Source organism: Cherax quadricarinatus, chromosome 53 (genome assembly GCF_038502225.1).
Source record: "Cherax quadricarinatus isolate ZL_2023a chromosome 53, ASM3850222v1, whole genome shotgun sequence".
NCBI classification, from domain to species: Eukaryota; Metazoa; Arthropoda; class Malacostraca; order Decapoda; family Parastacidae; genus Cherax; species Cherax quadricarinatus.
The window spans coordinates 18,555,943-18,577,786 of record NC_091344.1 but is presented as its reverse complement, the minus strand read 5'-3'; the positions used below and the strand labels follow the sequence as shown (position 1 = coordinate 18,577,786).

Genomic DNA, 21,844 nt, shown 5'->3' with positions numbered 1-21,844 from the left:
GAGAGACAGAGACAGAGAGAGAGAGACAGACAGAGAGACACAGAGAGAGTGAGAGAGAGAGAGAGACAGAGAGAGAGAGAGAGAGAGAGAGAGAGAGAGAGAGAGAGAGAGAGAGAGAGAGAGAGAGAGAGAGAGAGAGAGAGAGAGAGAGAGAGAGAGAGAGACAGAGAGAGAGAGAGACTGACTGACTGAGACTGACTGACTGACTGAGACTGACTGACTGACTGAGACTGACTGACTGAGACTGACTGACTGACTGACTGACTGTCGAGGTGTATGACTGGAAAACAAAAATTAATGTAGGGGATGAGAATAGCGTTTGATAAACATATTAGGTTGGATAAACACATTAGTGAGAGGTGTTAGATATGAGTGGGACTTGCACATGAGTAAATAGAATTATCAAAGCTTATTGCTTGGGTAACATTGAAAATTGGGTTGGGCAAATATTCTGTTAGTGAGATGGATTGTGAAGGACCTGCCTAGTATTGGCCAACAGACCTGTTGCCGTGTTCCTTCTTTCTTATGTTTTTAAGTGAATGTGACCTGACCTGACTAAGAACTTAAGAACATTAAGAAAGAACACTGCAGTAGGCCTGTTGGCACATACTAGGCAGGTCCTTCACAAATCCAACCCACTAACAGAATAGACGCTGCCCAAGTCATCTCTACATAACTCCGCCTGTTGTGCATCCCTTGAGTGATGGTGATATTGCAGAAATGGTGTTAAATACAAATAAGCATTTGGTAAATCGTTTTTAAACTGACAGCTTGAAGAATTGAGACACTTGCGCAACATATGGGAATCTTTATTGAAGAAACGTTTTGCCACACAGTGGCTTTATCAGTCCAATACAAAGTAGAAAGGGACAAGGAGAGGAGTTTGAGGTAATCAGTCCCTCAGCTTGGAATCGATCTGTTCAGTCCCTCACTCGCAAGGGTATTTGTCATACGGTAAAAAAAATAATCTGGTGTTCTATGACTATCCTGCAAATTCCGCATCCGCAAGGATGTCAAGATGTGACATCCGCATTGTACTGTAAGCAGGTATCCGCATTTGCATCTGCAAAATAACTAAGCAAGACATCTGAATACACATCTGCATCCACGGATATTTAAATTTTCGCATCCAATGCATCCCTAGAACGAGTGCTCAGCATAATAAAAATCCTGCCCCCGTGTGGTGCATGATTGGAAAGCCTTTGACCCTGTGTTTAGTTTAAAATGGCAGTTTTGAAGTGTTTTCTAGGATGGTTTTTATGGCTTTATTTGCTGTTTCTTGGTATCAATTAACCCTTTGACTGTTTCAGGCCCCTTTCTGAAACTCATTCTGTGTCGCTCAATTTTTGGAAAAAAAAAAATTATTTTATGAAATGATAGAGAATCTTTTCCTGATGGTAATGACACCAAAAGTTCGAAATTTGGTTGAAAACTCATGGGATTATGCTGCTGCTGCTGCACTGTCAGCTGCTGCTGCTGTTGTACCACCATCAGCTGCTGCTGCTGCTGCTGCTGCTGTAGTACCGTCTGCTGCTGCTGTAGTACCGTCTGCTGCTGCTGTAGCATCGTCTGCTGCTGCTGTAGCACTGTCAGCTGCTGCTGCTGCTGTACCACCGTCAGCTGCTGCTGTAGTACCGTCTGCTGCTGCTGTAGCACCGTTGTTGGTGTGGCTTATTGAGAATACCAAGAAACAATTAACCCCAGAGGATTTGCCACCCAGGATAACCCAAAAAAGTCAGTGTCATCGAAGACTGTCTAACTTATTTCCATTGGGGTCCTTAATCTTGTCTCCCAGGATGCAACCCACACCAGTCGACTAACACCCAGGTGAACAGGGAAAAATGCCTGGAACTAGTGCTCATATTGGTGAATTTAAAGCCAGCAAAGGTTGGTTTGAGAGATTTAAGAATCGTAGTGACATACACAGTGTGATAAGGCCTGTTCTGGAAGAAAATGCCAAACAGGACCTACAGTACTCAGGAGGAAAAGGCACTCCCAGGACACAGTGTCTCATCAGTCATTGCTGCATCTTCAATAAAGGTAAGTGTCATTTATTCTTCATTTAGTAGAGTAGTACATGCACAATATATATTGTGCATGTACTACTCTACTATTGTGCATGTATCCTTCTCTTTGTGTGTAGGAAAATGTATATTTCATGTGGTAAAATTTTTTTTTTCATACTTTTGGGTGTCTTGCACGGATTAATTTGATTTCCATTATTTCTTATGGGGAAAATTCATTCGCATACCGATCATTTCGCATAACAATGAGCCCTCTTGCACGGATTAAAGTCGCTATGCGGGGGTCCACTGTACATTAGTGTGTTCTTCAGAAAAGTGAATGCCATGTTTGTAGCATTTACAGAAATCCATACACGGGATGTTTTGGATGGTGAAATTATTTTATTATTATTATTAACACATTGGCCATTTCCCACCAAAATAGGGTGGCTCGAAAAAGAAAAACCTTCATCATCATTCACTCCGTCACTGTCTTGCCAGAGATGCACTTAAACTACAGTTATAAAACCAACATTAACACCCCTCCTTCAGGCCTGCCAGTTTCCTTGATTCCCTTCATAAATGTTACCCTGCTAACACCCCAACAGCACACAGTCCTAAAAACCATTTGTCTCCATTCGCTTCTATCTAACTTGCTCACGAATGCTTGCTGGAAGTCCAAGCCCCTTGCATACAAAACCTCCTTTACCCTGTCTCTCCAACCTTTCCTAGGCCGACCTCTACCCCGCCTTCCCTCCACTACAGATTTATACACTTTCAGAGTTATTCTATTTTGTTCCACCCTCTTTACATGTCCGAACCACTTCAACAACCCCTCCTCAGCCCTCTGGATAATAGTTTTGGTAATCCTGCACGACGTCCTAATTTCCGAACTACGAATTCTCTACATTATATTCACACTGCATTGCCCTCGGACACGACTTCTCCACTGCCTCCAGCCTTCTCCTTGTTGCAGCTTTCACCACTCATGCTTTGCACCTGTATAAGAGCATTGGTATAACTATACTCTCATACATTCCCCTCTTTGCTTCCATGGACAAAGTTCTTTGTCTCCACAGGCTCCTCAGTGCGACACTCTCCTTTTTTCCTTTGTCAGTTCTGTGATTCACCTCATCTTTCATAGACCTATCTGCTGACCCGATAAAATATAGATGTAACAGTCTACATCAGTGTATATAGATGTCTCAGGGAAAGGTAGGACTAACTTTTTGTTTACAAAATTGTTTAATTCATAGTAAAATACCATAGTTTTAGATATTAAAGTGGAAAATAGGAATCGGGTGATTATCTTTGCATATTAACCACCTTCAACAATGGATGATAAATTCACAGATCAAGTAAGGAAGGAAGATAGATGTCTTAAAATGCTGGAAAACACTACACCAAATGTTACCCTCCCAGATGTACAGTGGAAGATGGTTTATCACAACATTGTGCCAGAAATCTTTCCTGGAGGCACTGTCTCAACATGTACGTACGAGGGAACTAATGAGGCTTTGCGAAAGTTTATGTTGAACCAACAGATAGTTGATCCCACTAGAAATGAAAATACATTGGATTTGAGCTTCACAAAGGAGGAGGAACTAATTAGTGACATAACTATCACAAAAACAATATTTATAGAAGTACTAACAATTATAAACACAGGTGGGGCAACTCCTGCAGTAATGTGCAAGAAGGGGTGCTCGGTAAATTTAACTTCAACAACTATAGAATTGACTGGGATAAAGTTAACAAAGAACTATTCGTCATTCACTGGAAAACAGTCATGACCATCCTAAATTTTGACCAGTGCCTGCAAAAGTTCATCACATGCATACAAGACCTGTATTAAATAAATATGTACCATTTAGGAAACATAGAAGTAGGAAGAGCATAGCATATTGTACAGAAGAAGCAGGGTTACTGAATTGCTTAACAGTATGAATGTCACAACAAAGGAAAGATAAACTTTGCCAAGAGATAACTGAGTACAAAAACTTTCAGCTCATACTGAAGCACAAAGGGAAAAATAGTCCTCCAAAAAATTCTAACTTGGAACTTCCTGAAGAATTAGATCATTATTGACAGGAGGTTCGTATACTTACGATGAAAAGAAAAACTAAATTCTACAAGACCCATATCAGTCGATGTTCAGTAACCTATTAAGTGAAAGCGGAGTGGAGAATTCGGAAAAAGTTTTCATTCCATCTGAAGACCGCACAGACCATCTAACTGACTTTAGTACTAATTCCTTAGAATTTGAAGACATTGAAAACATGTCCACTTACTTAACATCTTGACCAAATTCAAGGAATTCCTTACTTATATAAAAAAAAGGCTAAGTACAGTGGACCCTCGGTTATCGGTCGTTGCTGTTATCAGCCAGCTCGGTTATAGGCCAGTTTTTCGACTTCTGCTTATCAGCAGTATGAGACGTACACCCACCCACCGGCAGCAGCTTGCATTGGTCTGGCTGTATGTCTGGATGAGTGAGGAAGCTTCTGCTCTTTCATCCAAACCTTTCACTATAATCCATTTTTTTGGTGGTTAGTTATCAAATGCAACTGCGAAATAAGTCACCATGGCTCCAAAGAGAGTTCTTAGTAAAGTTACTTTGGTAAAGAAAGTGAGAAACATGATAGAATTCAAGGCAGGCATAGAGGCAAGGAGTGTAGTAGGCATGCAGGGAGTGTAGTAGGCATGCAGGGAGTGCAGCAGGCATGCAGGGAGTGCAGCAGGCATGCAGGGAGTAGCAGGCATGCAGGGAGTGTAGCAGGCATACAGGGAGTGTAATAGGCATGCAGGGAGTGTAATAGGCATGCAGGGAGTGTAGCAGGCATGCAGGGAGTGTAGCAGGCATGCAGGGAGTGTAGCAGGCATGCAGGGAGTGTAGCAGGCATGCAGGGAGTGTAGCAGACATGCAGGGGGAGTAGCAGGCCAGCATTAGTCTTCAATAAAGGTATGTAATACTGATTGTTAAAAAAAATATATATTTTTTTTTTTGTAAATATTTTTGTCTGGAACGGATTAATTGTATTTACATTAATTCTTGTGGGAAATATGTTTTCGGCCATTTCGGTTTTAGACCTAGCTTCTGGAACGGATTACGGCCGATAAATGAGGGTCCATTGTACCACTAGCATGAGCGCCCGGTATTCTTTGGAGAAAGAGCTTAGATCTAGGTGAAATACCAGAGACTTTAAAGAGTACAAACATAGCTCCTTTGCATAAGGGAGGTAGTGGAGAGAGAGCCAGAAATTACAGACCAGTAGCCAAATTGCAAACTTTATGGAACAGCACAATCTGCATAACCAAACCAGCATGGCTTTAGAACTGGAAGACATGCCTGTCACAACTGCTAAATCACTATGATAGAGATCTTGACAAGCAAAATGCAAATGTGATATACAGATTTTACAAAGACATTTGAGATCATGGGGTGATTACACAAAATGAGGATCATAGACATAACAGGCATGGTAGGCAGATGTACCTAAAAAAGTGGCCACTAAGTGTATATTTCAATGTTACTTATATTTTTGCTCTTCAGAAATCATTTTATAAACTGTTCTTACACTATATAATGAAGTGTTTGAATATACTTGTACAGGCTAGGCTTTATTAAAACTTTCAATATTTTCTTTTAGATTGACCCGAAGGCATGTAACCCACGCAGCATGCAAAAGCAAAAAAGGAATGGGAATTGGCCTAAGGTATTCCTTGGAGGCTTACCGTCAAACCTTACAGAAACAGACCTTCGAAATTTCTTTTCTCGTTTTGGAGGGGTCATGGAAGTGGTTATCATGTTCGATCAGGAAAAGAAGAAATCTAGAGGTGAGTCAGTTTTTGTCTCTCTGATTTGTATGTTGATTAAAAGAATGATGATTTTTCAGGATTCTTTGAATAATAAACTAACTCCTTGCTTCTATGAAAACATTTGGCTTCAGTTAAGAGGGGAATATACTGTAATTGAAATTGTGATTATATTTAAATTCATTTTGTTTATATACTATACATTAATCTGATAAGTTCTATGCTTAGTGATTATTACCCCTGTGAAAAGTCTTCTGATTGAGATGACAGGATTTTTTTTTTCACTTGTAAGTCAGAGGAATAGGTAGGGCAGAATTGTCTTCTAAGTACAAGTTAGTCTACCGATGTAGACGCAGACAGAATGAATGGATGATTTTGATGGTTGAGTTACTATATTATTGGTTGGTGACATCATTTGGGTTGTGCATGAAGCTACTAGAGATGTGGTTATACTGTACTCTGGGAACTAACTTAGACCAAATTATAAACCATTTCTTCACTGCCTCATAAGTTAAAATCAAACTTAAAGACTGTATGGCTGCTAAGTTGGTGCAGTAAATACCTAGTCATCTGTATCTGATGGGTCTTGACATAGCATCCAAGTTGCCTGGAAATTTTGTAATTACTTATAAAAAAGTTTAGTGTTGACGATTCGTAGCTCTTTGGTTGTTGTTTCCACTGTCAACTGAAGGACTTGGCTTCTATCATTGGTTGGGTGGTGATGGACATGTTTCTGACACGTTGTCCCTGCTCACATTGTAGAAATACGTACCTGTGTATTAGCCAACTGTTGTGGTTCACATCCTTGGGAGGAGTTTTATTATTTAGGCCTAGACTTTAAATTGAAATAGTGATTGCTGTTTTCTTGTAAATTCAGTTTTTTTTTTTTTGTCACATTCCCAGATATTCTAGTTGGGTCATTTTCATTGTTTTATATGCCTGAGAATGGTTAAATTATCACCTGAAATTCAATTCTTAGGGTCATTCCACATGTAGTCATCAAGTCCATAAATGAAATTTCACAAATGAGTAGTGGAATGTACCATAGGAAAGCTGAGAATCTCTAGTTATACATTTGTTTGCAGTATAGAAACATCACTTTGGAAAATGTGAGCATTTGTGTAAAACACAAACTTTGTTAAAATAATTTTCTCCATATTAGCAAGTGGTCAGAAATTGGCAATTTGGCCAATTTCACGCAAATTAAAAAAAAATGACAATTTCAAAATAGGGTCCAGAATAAACAATGCAGACATTCTTGGCACTAAAATAACATATCCTCTGTTCATTAGTCACATCTCTAGGCCCCTCTTACATTTCTCTTGCTTTTTATTTTTATTTTTTATTCACACAAAAAATAGAAGATTTACTGTTATGCAGACTACTACATTATTGTAAAAATGGTATAAATAATATCAGTGCACTAGTGAAAGAATATTAGACTCTCCAGTTGACGTGTATTGGACGTGTGGAGTGATTTGCTTACTCTTGAACATTGGTAAAAATCGAACATTTCTGCTACTCTGAGCTCAATTTCAAGGTTATTTTCATCATGAAACTAATCAAAATCATCTCTATTTCTGTAATATGTTTTCCAGTCTATCAAATGAGACCAAGAAAATGAGAATACAGCCATAAATACTATACGAAAATACACCTCAGAGTCGGTGTTTTAATCCAAAAACACGGTCCGAGTTTTTTCTTTTTTTTTTTCTCGTGCATTGCGTGTTGCAGGATTTTTTTTATATAGTGCACACTGACCACACAGACCCCTTCTCTCACATGTGGGCCTACCAGCTTTCTCCTGCTTGATTTGAAGCCGCTAGAATTATTGAGTATATATAGATCTGAAACACTGGCTCGTGAGACGTATATTTTTTATTATTTTTTTATTATCACACTGGCCGATTCCCACCAAGGCAGGGTGGCCCGAAAAAGAAAAACTTTCACCATCATTCACTCCATCACTATCTTGCCAGAAGGGTGCTTTACACTACAGTTTTTAAACTGCAACATTAACACCCCTCCTTCAGAGTGCAGGCACTGTACTTCCCATCTCCAGGACTCAAGTCCGGCCTGCTGGTTTCCCTGAACCCCTTCACAAATGTTACTTTGCTCACACTCCAACAGCACGTCAAGTATTAAAAAACCATTTGTCTCCATTCACTCCTATCAAACACGCTCACGCATGCCTGCTGGAAGTCCAAGCCCCTCGCACACAAAACCTCCTTTTCCCCCTCTCTCCAACCTTTCCTAGGCCGACCCCTACCCCGCCTTCCTTCCACTACAGACTGATACACTCTTGAAGTCATTCTGTTTCGCTCCATTCTCTCTACATGTCCGAACCACCTCAACAACCCTTCCTCAGCCCTCTGGACAACAGTTTTGGTAATCCCGCACCTCCTCCTAACTTCCAAACTACGAATTCTCTGCATTATATTCACACCACACATTGCCCTCAGACATGACATCTCCACTGCCTCCAGCCTTCTCCTCGCTGCAACATTCATCACCCATGCTTCACACCCATATAAGAGCATTGGTAAAACTATACTCTCATACATTCCCCTCTTTGCTTCCAAGGACAAAGTTCTTTGTCTCCACAGACTCCTAAGTGCACCACTCACTCTTTTCCCCTCATCAATTCTATGATTCACCTCACGTATATATACGGCTGAAACAGTCAAAGGGTTATTACTACATGACATCAGTGAATCCCAGGTGTTTGCCGTGCTGTTTGCTCTAGTTGGCGCTCAATTGAACTGGTGCTCCCACAAGGTTCTAAGTGGTTCCAGATTTTTTTTTTTAATACTGCACGCACACCAAGTATTAAGACCCATTCTTTGCTGACCAGGCATCTCATGCCAATCGTGCCAAATTTGTAGGCAGGAAAAATAAAACATTGATCTACATTTGGGGTGCTAGTGGTAAGAATGTAGATCTACGTTTGGACTGTGTAAGGGGTTAAAGTGGACATTGCGAGCTGTATCAATTAATTTTGGTGGTCTGGACAGTGAAAGGGTTAAATCAGAATTTTTTAAAATTTTGTGTTAAATTGGTTAAACTACCAAGTTCTGTGCACTCTATTGGGTTGTTTTGACAGTTGAATGGGCAGTTTTTTTCTGCTGAAATGATAGAATGGAATGTACTCTAGCAAAACAGCTAACAGTTTGGTCGAATTGAATGATGGAATTGGCTTGAAATAGGACTCAAATTGGGTGAAATCGCTGATGCACATGTTGCGCCTGGATCGCTAACTTTTACGCCTGGGTATTTCTGTAAATTTTGTACTTGTGGTGTTATTACGTTCAGAAAGATCCTCTACCATTTCAGATAGGTGGGGGGGGGGACAAAAAGCTTTTTTAACTGTTTCAGGGTTTCCGACGCAATAGTACTGTTTATGCGCCAGGGGTATTGACGCACTAGTACGGGTAAATTCTAGCGCCTTCAAATCTAGCGAGAGAAAGCTGGTAGGCCTACATATGAAAGAATGGGTCTGTGGTCGGTGTGCACAGTATAAAAAAAATCCTGCAGCACACAGTGCATAGTGAGAAAAAAAAACGGACCGTGTTTTTGGTTTAAAACAGCGACTACTCAATGTATTTTCGTATGCTATTTATGGTTGTATTCTAGTTTTCCTAGTCTCATTTTATAGAATGGAAGACATATTACAGAAATTGAGATGATTTTGATTGGTTTCACAATGAAAAGTACACTGAAATTGAGCCCAAAGTAGCAGGTATGTTTGATTTTTGCCAAAGTTCAAAAGTAAACAAATCATCCCAAGCGTCCAATACACGTCAACTGGCGAGTCTAATATTCTTTCACAAGTGTACTGATATTATACCATTTCTACACTAATGCAGTAGTCTGCATAATAGTAAATCTATTTTTTTTTTTGTGAGAATAAAAATTCAAAGTGGAAAGCAAGAGAGAGATGTGAGACGGGCCTGGGGACGTGACTAAAGAACAAAGAAAATTTTATTTTAGTGCCAGGAATGTCTTGTCTTGTTTATTCTGGACCCTATTTGAAAATTGGCATCTTTTGAAATTTGTGTGAAATTGGCAAAATTGCCAATTTCTGACCACTTTGTTGGATAGTTGAAATTGGTAAATGGGTAATTTCTTGTATTCATTTGATAGTAAAAATGGAGTTCTAGCAAAATACACCTACCATCCGACTTACGACCTGCTCGACTTACGACCACTCGAGTTACGACCACTCGACTTACGACCGTGTTTTTTATGCCAAACTTCTGGGAAATAAACAACTATTTGTGTTGTACACAGTGTTTATCCTAAACCTTACAGTATAAAATACAGTACTAACAGCATAAAAAGTAAAGTAAATCATGAAATACCAAAATAAAACAATAAAATAGTCATTACAAAAATGTTTTGTTGATATTCAGTAGTAAAGTTCGACTTAGGACCATTTCGACTTCCGACCGGTTTCTCAGAACCGAACTCAGTCGTAAGTCGGATGGTAGGTGTAGTTATGATTTTTGTCAAATAGTACACTGGAATTGGCCGAAAATAGGGCTCAAAGTGGGCGAAATCGCTGATGCATAAACATTGTCAAGACCGCTAACTTCATGAGAGCATAAGTCCGTAAGTTTCCATCAAATTTCATACTTTTGGTGTCATTATGATCGGGAAAAAGATTCTCTATCATTTCATAAGAATATTTTTTTTTTTTTTTCCGAAAAATTTTTGACCCTGAGAAGTTTAGGAGAGGGCCTCTCGACCCTGAAAGGGTTAATAATGTGGACAGTGTGGCCACTTTTAATTTCGGGTCTGTAGACAGTGCATGGGTTGAACTTTTACTTGCCAGTACTTTACTGACCCTAATGTGGTCTTTTTATTTACATATTTTTTTCTGTAGAAATATTCTGCATGTCAATAAAGAAAAATCTAGTTTACGTTTTCTGTAGTTTTGAAACTTATGTCCCTTAGAGCTTGTCCTGCTATTGGTGGAACTTAATGATTGCTTCATAATGTTTACATATCTATAAAAAAAAATTCAAGTTGTTTAGGCCATCTCCCACCGAGGCAGGGTGATTCAAAAGAGAAAGATACGCTTTCGCCATCATTCAACACTTTCACCATCATTCACCCATAATCACTCTTTTGCAGAGGCACGCAGATATGACACTCCAAGCAGCATATATATATATATCAAACCCCCTCATTTAAAGTGAAGTCATTGTACCTCGTACCTCATTGGCTCAAGTCCGGCTAACCAGTTTCCCCTAAATCCCTTCACAAAATATTACCCTGCTCACACTCCCACAACTTGTCGAGTCCCAAAAATCATTAGTCTCTATTCACTCCTATCTAACATGCTCACACATGCCTGCTCTATGTATCTGCAATATTTACAACTTTTCACTCTTGTTTTGGACACAGTCCTGCTAAATACTTTATTTTTTCTTTTTGCTCAGAAACCATTGAATTTCTTGAATTATTTGTTTTAGATCTTTTTCAAAAAAATCTGAACAAAAATCACCAGTTTTAAGGTATATTTGCCTCACTAGGAAGGTGCCTTCATGCCACTGAGGTACTCTGGATTGAAGAAGGTGAACTCGTCTTGTTTGGATTGAACCTGACTGACTTCCATTCCCCATGTGCTGTATAATCCCTATGGGTTTAGCACTTCTCCGTGATTATAATAGTTGGCAGAGTACTTGTACAACAGATTTGTTGGCTTTGTAGTGTATTTTGAGAACGTTTGTACATTTTAGCATGAAACTTACAATTTTCACAGATCAGGCCTTAGTAATGGTAAGGAATAATATCCAACATCTGGCTAATAGTTACCAAGAAAATTATAAATTGATAATATACAGTACAGTAGTTAGTTTACTCACAACAATACACATAACAGTCTTCTTCAGCTGGAGACACACTGAAGTGGCTGGGTGTAGAGAAATGTACATTTCTACTCATGAAACTTAATTATGCAAATCTGTCGATTTGAAGATTTCAAGTTAACAGACTCCATTGTATTGAGAAATTAACCCTTTGACTTTCGCGGCTGTATATATATGTCTCACGAGGTACCGTGTTGACGTATATATACTCATAAATTCTAGCGGCTTCAAATCAAGCAGGAGAAAGCTGGTCGGCCCACATGTGAGAGAATGGGTCTGTGTGGTCAGTGTGCACCATATAAAAAAAATCCTGGAGCACGCAGTGCGTAATGAGAAAAAAAACTCCGACCGTTTTTTTTTTTAATTAAAATGCCGACTTTGTGGTCTATTTTCATATAGTATTTATGGTTGTATTCTCGTTTTCTTGGTCTCATTTGATAGAATGGAAAACATATTATAGAAATAGAGGTGATTTTGATTGATTTTACTATAAAAAGAAATGGAGATCAAAGTAGGGGAAATGTTTGATTTTTGCCAATGTTCAAAAGTAAACAAATGATGTCATTGTCCAGTAAATGTCCAACTAGCCATTCTAATATGCAGTTATGAATGGGTTGATGTTATTTATAAAATTATTACAGTATTGCAGTAGTCTGCATAATAGTAAGTCTTCTATTTTTTGTTTGAATAAAAATTCAAAATAGAAAGCAAGAGTAATATCAGAGGGGCCTGGAGACATGACTGATGAACAAAGAAAATGTTATTTTAGAGCCAGGAATGTCTGCATTGTTCATTCTGGACCTTATTTTGAAATTGTGACTCAAGAAATCGTAATGACACGATTGCAAACAAACCATACCCCGGCCGGGATTAAACCTGCGGTCAGAGAGTCTCAAAACTCCAGCCCGTCGCGTTAGCGATGGGCTGGAGTTTTGAGACTCTCTGACCGCGGGTTCAATCCTGGCCGGGGTATGGTTTGAAATTGTCATTTTTTTTTAATTTTCGTGAAATTGGCCAAATTGCAAATTTCTGACCACATTATTGGGTAGTTGAAATCGGTAAATGGGCAGTTTCTTGTACTCAATCGATAGAAAAAATGGAGTTCTAAAGAAATAGCTACGAGTTTGGTCGACTGGAACAACAGAATTAGCCGAAAATAGGGCTCAAAGTGGGCGAAATCGCCGATTTGTAAATATCGCCGAGGTTGCTAACTTCGCGAGAGCATAATTCCGTCAGTTTTCCATCAAATTTCTTTTTTTGCGTGTGTGTGTCATTACAATCGGGAAAAGATCCTCTATCATTTCATGAGAATTTTTTTTTTTTTTTTAATTTTGCGACACCAGGAGACACCTCAGGATTGGGGGTTGCGACAGTCAAGGGGTTAAGAAAAATGAATGTTCTCTCTCCTCAAGTAAAGAATTAGTTATTTTTCTCTTGATTATTTGTTTGTAGTGTTTGCTGTTTAAAACACCACTAATTATTTAGTACTGGAAGTTCCTATTACAATTCAACACCTTTTAACTGAAAGCATTTAGCCCCAGGAACCTTTCAATAAGTAAACAAGTTCTTAAATTTTATGATGCTATGACTTACGGGGAAAATTAAAGAAAAGAGAGTACCCACTAGTTAATTGTGATTGTCACTGAAAAGTTTTAACAAGACTTAAGGCAGAAGTATGACTTCTTCAACGTATTTTATGATCTTGTGAATAAATACCCTCATGTATTCATGCTAAGCTTTTTGGTCCTAGTTCCTAGATATTTAGTTTATCCATATGCTCTTGTGCTACCATCTGCTGGGTATATACAGAGTGCACAATATGTTGGCCCCTTTGGTACCAAAATCTAAACCTAGATGTCTGAGTGAGGGAATGACTGTGGCAATCCTTTTAATTATACTGTAGAGATGGAATTAAAAGCTGTGTTTATCCTTTAAAGGATGTTAACTAATACTTATTTCCAGTTAGTTTTATTTTCCTATCCAAAAGCCATTTAGTGTTTTTCATTCACCTCATTGAAAGATAAACTTTTTTATAATGTTTCTAAGTGAAAATTTAAGGGCAAACTAAATGCATGATTGTTTTTTATACTAAGGAAATAAACTTAAAATTAATTAATATTTAATATGTGTTGTTAATAGTAGCTTGATGTATATCATGGGGTGCTAGTATATTTATACTACAGCTCTTGAATCGATAAATGTATAAGACAAACGTGCAAGATTTAAACATAATTTGTTACATAAATATATTTTTTAAGGAACTTTTCAGTAATATAGTATTTAATGGTTGCTGCATGATATTACTTTTGTATTTTGTAAGAGCTGTATTGATAAGATTGTCTTAAGGCATCCATACTTATTAAGTTTTGATGTGGCTCATAAGGACACAGTATAAATATATAAATATACAGTATATGTTTACTTATATGTGAAACAAATTTGCTGACTTAGTTGAATGTAGTGTGAGACTCCTTCCAAAAGTTTGGCACCAGACCCATGGACAAGTTTACACTGTTTTTTAAGTGGTTTGATATAACCAAAAATCATCATCATAAGTTGTATTGAGTGACATGTAATAAGCTAGTATTCTGCCATGGAGTTGGTGCCACCATTTGGAAGTTATACATCAGTGCTTTGATTTCCCAGGGCAAGGATATTCAATAATATTTATTTTTAAAGTATTTCTCAGATTAGTGTTATTGATGCTTCTGTTAATTACATATGTATTTTTACCTTTTGAGGGGACAGGGGATAGCTGCCTAATAGAGAAGTGCCTCTGGCTTGCCTTTATCAAATGTTCTGTTTATTTTCCTCTATAGTTCCATTAATCTTGTCTTAAATCTTTTCCCGTGTGTGTTATTTCACTTTCTCCTAGGATTCTGGTTGCTCTCCTCATATTTAGCCTACAATTCCTTGTAAATTCTTCAAATTGTCACCTTTGAGCTATTCTATGAATCTAACCATCATAAATTATTTCTCTGAGTCGAAGTCCACAGTATTGCCCTCACATATCATATTACTAGCTATGTCTATCCTTCCACATCTTATGTAGTGTCAGTATGTTTTGCTTGTTCTTTCCAACACAGATGTTTTCTCCAAATATTTAATTATTCAGACAACCAGAATTCTAGATTTTTCTGTCTTTCATGCTCAAGCATTTTTATACATTAAGGTAAAGAAGTGTGCTTTTTTTTTATTATGTATCTTTTGTGGTCAGCTTAAAGACTTACCACTTTTCTCTCTCTCTTGCTGCTGTCCTTCATTTTTCCTTTGTGCCTTGGTTGTACAACATTGACCTTAAATATTAAATGTCTGTGACTGCTCATCATAATCTTACACTTCATTTAACTTTATTTTGTAAGTTGCAGCAGAATCCAACACTTCACTTATCTCTAAAATTAAGCATCCATAACCCATTTAATTATAAGAAAACAGTCCTGGAAAATGAAGATTGCATTTCACCAAGTCCTGGATAGCACAGTATTGGTGTACAAGCCCTGGACCACCTGTTGTGTACTTCATCCTACTCCTCAGAGCTTCACACTCAAATTGACACCACAGTCATCTTTGTCACTTCATAATTTTGCATTTAAATTTATATTTTTGTATTTATATATTTATAAATAAAACAAACCTTTCTTTCAGCATTTATTTTTCAGTTATTACCTTACATGCCATTTTGTAATGTGCCACTACCACCCACTTGCTCCTACCACCAGCTCATCACTACCCTCCCCCCCTTCCCAACATGCTATCACCTATCAACTTGCTGCAACCTTTCCCAGTACAAATATCAGTAATGGTGTCTCCAAAATGAATTCCATTACCACTACCAATATAACTATCACTGCAACTTATATCTAAACACTTCATAACCATCACTAACAGCACCATTTATACCATAAACACTCCAGTCTTTCATCATTATGACCATAATCATTTAATTTCTAAGAAGATAATTGGAAAGCCCCATTGTTATGTAAGTGTTTTGGACAGACTTAAAATAAGAGTAATACAAATAAAACATAAAATGATAAAGGTTGCATCCCTACCACTTCAAGCCACTATTTCAATAACCTCTACAATTTCTATCATCACTGTCCTTTTACTACTAGCACCAAAGCTACTAGCAGCACAGACAACATCCCATATTAAACATTCTAAACTTACACTGCCGGCCACCAGCCTACCATATCCACAGCTACAGGAAAACTGTCACAAACTCAGACATGAAACAGGTAAGGAAGGGAGATTGAAGGAAAGCTTGTATATATTGGATGTAGAATTAGAGATGATGGGGAGGGCAGGGGTTGATGACGCATGTTCCTTGTAATTTTATCATGAGAAGGTATGATGCATTATAAGTGGCAAGAACCCAGTAATGCTTTTTATTGTAACTTAGTGAGGTCATGAGGTGAGAGACCACCCCTTGTTCCCCCTTCCCTCACAGATTGTACCAACCCAGATTTTTCAGCGATTCACACAGCTAGAAATTATTCTTCACATGTAGGGAGAGTCTAGGAATCATGGAAAAGAAACAGGAATAAAATCCATAAAAGTTCGTGAAAAGCAAACTAAATCTGAAAGAAAATACAAAAAATCAAGGATGACAACAAAATTGCCAAGTTTGAAGAAATGTGAAAGGTAATAAATATCAATTACTTGTTAATGTTTGCTGAAAAGGATAGTTGAACCCCATCCTTTCCCCTTTACCTGATCAGCTAGTTGAAGCTAGATGTGTTTTGGTTGCTGTGTGATCCAAGAAAGGTAGCTCCCATATTATAAAACTTGAGGCTCTCTTTGTCAATGCACTCAAAAAGATAAGTGCAGAGCTCAGCATTAAGTTTTTAATCATTGAAGATTTGACATGATCAGAATTGGTATTCAAACGTTATCACATGGACACCAATATCCCCCCCCCCCCCAATGAAAATGGCAAATTAGGACATATTCAGCCTTAAAGTAATTCAAAATTCTTCAGAAAGAAACCACAGCTTTGAAGACAAACAGAAAAGGTAGAGGGAACAATGTCCTATAAAAACTACCACACTTAATTTGAAGCTGCTCAGAATTTTCATTATCAAGTTGTCAGTGTTGAAGAGTGGAACACAGTTGGATGATACTAAAAAATTATCACATGAAAATTAGTATTTCAGTGTTTCCAGATTCTAAAAAAAAAAGCAGGTTGGGAACAATGCAGGCCAACTAATTTAAAATTTTCTCTAAAATTTACCAGCATTTAAAGTTTAAGTAGAAATGCATGTAGGTAAGTAAGCAGGTTTTATTAAATGAACATTATATAGATTTGACCTAGGATCTCTATTTCAAGTCAAATACTGTGATGTATTTTGTATTAAAAGAGACATTCTCCAGTTATTTCACAGAAACCAATTTGATTATTAAAATTAATATATTAACCTTTGATGGAAACATAACACTAAAAATTTCAAGCTAACCGAAAGAGGCAGTCTCCAGTTATGGTACATAATCGCAAAAGCATTGTGCACTTAAATGGCATAAAGCTGAAAAAAATTGAAGTGTTGCCATTGTCCAGATTTAAAAAAAATCTCAAAAAAAAAAAAAAATAATTTTGTGTTTAGTAAAACAAAGTAAACAACAAAGAGACAATACTGTAACTGGAACAATACTCAAAAAACCTGCACATAAGAGAAAAGGGAGCTTATGACGATGTTTTGGTCTGACTTGGACCATTTACAAAGTCACACTTTGTAAATGGTCAAAGTCAGACTGAAATGTTGTAAGCTCCCTTCTATGTGCAGGTTATTTGTGTAAAACAAAGCCAAAATCAGTACTTACCTAGATATGCAGGCATGTTGAAGGTTACTGACCCCATGGTAGCAACACTGGATGTTACCTTGCTGCTTATTAGTTTATTTGTGTTTTTTCCACTTTTTGTTCCTGGCATTTCTAATTCTAATATTTTAAGGTAATCCCTGTGAGCTTTGACACATGTATCATGCCACATGTCCTTATTGCTACCCCTTGCTTACAACACAATACTGTAGTTGCATCAAAAGTGTCAACAGTATTGTTTACAAAACTGATGTGCAAAAATGTAAAACACATGTCCATTTGCTTCACAGTGTTACTGGTCTAACATACGTATGCACACATACAGACACTTGTCTTGTTCATAAAGCTGTTGAAGTCTTTGAAGTCCCTGAAACACTGCTTCAAACACAGCAATGTGTTCATTCTCTACGCATGAAACATATCCTGCACTTTACTGGGCACCTAGACCTGTGCACGTATATAATGCTAACATCTCTTCTGAGCCCATTGTGGATCTAATCTGTAGCAGGAAGTGTTAGAAAGTTACCCGCTTTACCTTAAATGAGAGGGTATTTGGTGATCAGTACGGCAGTGTGTATGTTGTGCTGGCGGTGTGTCCTGATATTTCTGCATTTTTCCAAAGTCAGATGGAAGTGGCAATATGGCAGTTTGTTCCTCGTCCTGAACTAGTACATATTGTATACATTCATCATTGCAATGGCAACAAGATGGAAGAAAAGTTTCATGTATGACTTTTAAGTCTTTGGTGTTTAAAGTTGTTCATGTCTGTATGTCACGCTTGTCCACCAAATGCATATTGTTCTTCGTAATCTACAACAGCAGCTGGTCTCAAAATGGGTTCATTCATTTCTCTTCTGTATTTTATTTTGTGCTAGTGGATGGATGTCATATCACGTTTGTCATGTCATTGGCATGCAGTGCTTGCGTGTACTGCATGTCTGTTGTGCTCACATAGGAAATCACCGAGTAAGAGAGACTTGTACCAGTTATCAGAGTTTAATGTGTGTCCCGATACGAAGATATTGCATCATTTTCCTCACAGTATAACTGGAAATTCCTAATAAATGGTATTTTTGAATGTTTTCATTCCTGTGTAAACAGACAGATCTAATACCAACCCACTTTCACAGTCTCACAATGAATAGTTTGATAAAATAAGTATTTCCTCTTGCTTTGTATTTATTGCTTGACTGATAGTCTGCCCTTCAACAGGATGAGAGACTTATTTAAAGGCATGGTTCCAAAAAGGATGAAAACTTGCTGAACTTATTTTTCATACAGTAGACTGTCAGTTAAGACAGTCTTTTGCGATATTTTTTGCTATAAGTGGTTGAAGAATTGAGGCAACTTTTTTTGCCTGTGTTGCATTGATTTTGATTTATGATGTAAATATTGGGAAAAATAGGAGCTAGAAGTCTGCACAAGAAGGCTATTTCCCACAAATTTCACTAATTATACTGCTGTGTCACTAGCCCTTTTACTCTTCCAAGGCCAAGGTCCCTGACATAGTTCTACGGCACGAGCTCAACTCGTTCAGGTAATCTGTGAGCTGTAAAATTTGGCTTAGATATGAGAGAATGGGTCTGTGGGGTGAGTGTGCACAGTATAAAAAAAAAGTCCTGCCACATGTAGTTCATGATGGGGAAAAAATTGACCATGTGTTTGGTTTAAGATAGCAACTTTGGGGTGTTGTCTTAGATGACTTTTGTGGTTTTATTGGCTGTTTCTTGATATCATTTGATAGAATGGAAGACATTACTGATTTTGATTTGTTCAAGACTGGAAGTAGCTTGTTAGAATTGATCTCAAAGTAGCAGAAATATTTTATATGTGCTGATATTTTGATATTCCAGAGGACAAGTAATGCCCCCTACTCCCCTTGATCTGTTTTATGGGTTTTCACTAAGTCTCGTTCGATTATTGGGACACTGTAAGCCATGACCACTCATTCCTGGTTGTGTAGATAAATGGTTCAGAGAACTGACAGGATAATAAATTAGACACTAGTCCAACACTTGGGTATCTTTATTGTGGAAATTTTTCAAAAATAAAGATACTCAAGTGTTGCACAAGTGTCTAATTCTTCATTCTGTTGGTTCTCAGAACCATTTATCTACATTCCTGTCAGAGCAATATCATGGAATCCTGATACTGGGAATTCTATGCTAGCTTAACCTATAGTCATGACCTACTTCCACCTGTGAATTTGTCCAAGGTGACACCACCTACAACTGCTTCACCTCACCTGTGCAGTACATAAGCTAAACTCTTATCAAGATTGATGGACTGATCACATCGACTCCAGGCTGAGGGACTGATTGCCTCAAACTCCTGACCTTGACCATTCTTTCCTACATGTACTGGACTGAGGAAGCCACTGGTTAGCAAAGCATTTTCACAGATAAAGATACATAAGTGTCTGATTCTTCATTCTTGGTTATTTTTTATTATTCGGGAAATAGAATAAATCTATTTTTGTGACTATGAATTTAAAATGGAAAGCAAGTGTAATGGAAGAGAAGCCTGGAGATGTGATAAAGGAACAGAGGAAATGTTTTACTGTTAGGAATGTCTCAATTGTTTATTTTGCACTATTTTTAAATTTGTATTTTTTGAAGTGTAACATTGGCCAAATAACCGACTTCTGTTGGTAGTTGTATTAGATGAATTGGCAATTTCTCATGCTTAATCAATAGAACAGGAGGCTTACTAGTGAAATAACTTAAGAATTTGTTCGAATGGAGCCATGGAATTGATTTAATATAGGCGAAATTGTTGATACATAAATCGTGCAGAGACCAGTAACTGAACCTGCATAATTCCGCAAGTTATCTGTAAAGGTTCGTACTTTTCATGTCATTGCCTTCAGAAAGATTATATCATTTTAAAAGAATTTTTTTTTTGCCCTTTCACTGTCCAGACCCTCAAGAGGAAATCTGTTCTCACTATTCAGCAATTAAAAATGAAAATATGAAATGGTATAGAACCTTTTTCTGAAGGTAATGACATCAAAAGTGTGACATTTTATGGGAAACTTACACAATTGCAAAGAAGTGAAGTAAGTGATCATGGTGCAATTTATTTACTGGTGATTTCACACAGTTTGAGTCATATTTTAATCCAATTCCATTGTTCCATTTAACCTAATTCTTAGCTATTTTGTTAGTATTCCTTCCACTATATTGATTTAAAACAAGACACTACCCATTCAGTTATTCAGGTACCCTATAGAGTGATCATAATTTGGTAATTAGGCCAGAGTTAAACAAAATTAACACAATACCAATTTAAAAATTGTCCATAATAAACAATATAGATATTCCTGGCTCTAAAATATTTCCTCTTCATTAGTCACATCCATAGGCCTCTCCTATAGATGTGACTATTCACATCAATAATAAAATATAACCAGGATAGATTGGTCTTAGTTTACAGCATCCCAATAATTAAATCAGACTAATTAAAAACCTTTAAAACAGACTGGAGGTTGTAGAGTGCTTTACTTGTCCTCATAAATATCAGCAAAAATTTTAAAATTTCCATTACAATAAGGTTTAGCGCTCCCAATGATTATACAGTGGTCCCTCGTTTTTCGTAATTCTTTCCTGGAGGAGCTACTATAAACGAAATTTACGATTTGCGAATCAATTTTCCCCATAGGAAATAATGTAAATACAATTAATCCGTTCCTTACACCCAGAAGTATTAAAACAAAAAAAAAAAATTTACATGAAATATACATATAGTACATAAACAATACAATGGGAAATGATGAATGAAACATTAACAGCATAACACTTGCCTTTATTGGAGATTCTTCTTAGTGTATGGGAGACTGGAGGAGGAGAGAGAGTGGATTGTTTACAGTTTGGAAGGGGAATCCCCTTCCAGCAACACCTCAGGTACCAATTGCTTCTCTGGGGTTGCGTCTCTTCTCTGCTTCTTAATGCCACTAGGACCACCTTGAGAGTCACTCTAGTCCTGTCTCGCAAAGTAACTGTGGAAAGAGCTCTGTTTCTGGCGTCTCTCTAACACGTCCCTAAAATGGCCCAAGACTTTGTCACTGTTCATATTTCTCACCTTCTTTACCCCAGGCTTGGCACTAGGAGCTTTCTTTGGAGCCATGGTAGCTTATTTAGTAATTGCAAGCACTAAAATGAGTGGAATATTATGAAATATTTCGTAGGAGCACTTGAGGGGACCTTCACTCACTGGTAAACAATGCCAGACTGGCTGGGTAGGGAGGCCGCCCCGGCTCTCACCGTGCGTACGCGTCCCGGATGAACTACTATTCTCTAGTCAACCTATGAAAAGCGAGTCCATGTTTATACGAAAATA

General features: G+C 37.7%; 1 protein-coding gene across 12 annotated transcripts in view; it reads left to right on the top strand.

Moving 5' to 3' along the window:
* Hrb27C (Heterogeneous nuclear ribonucleoprotein at 27C) overlaps positions 1–21,844 on the top strand; it is a 367,211-nt gene that overhangs the window by 38,134 nt on the left and 307,233 nt on the right. For all 12 annotated transcript variants that reach the window (XR_008407579.2, XR_008407578.2, XM_053781454.2 and 9 more), the window contains exon 3: positions 5,654–5,840. Coding sequence is in view for 10 of the 12 variants with exons in the window: in XM_053781454.2 (XP_053637429.1) it covers positions 5,654–5,840 (187 nt within the window). In the remaining 2 variants the exon portion in view is untranslated. The remainder of the gene's footprint in view (positions 1–5,653; positions 5,841–21,844) is intronic.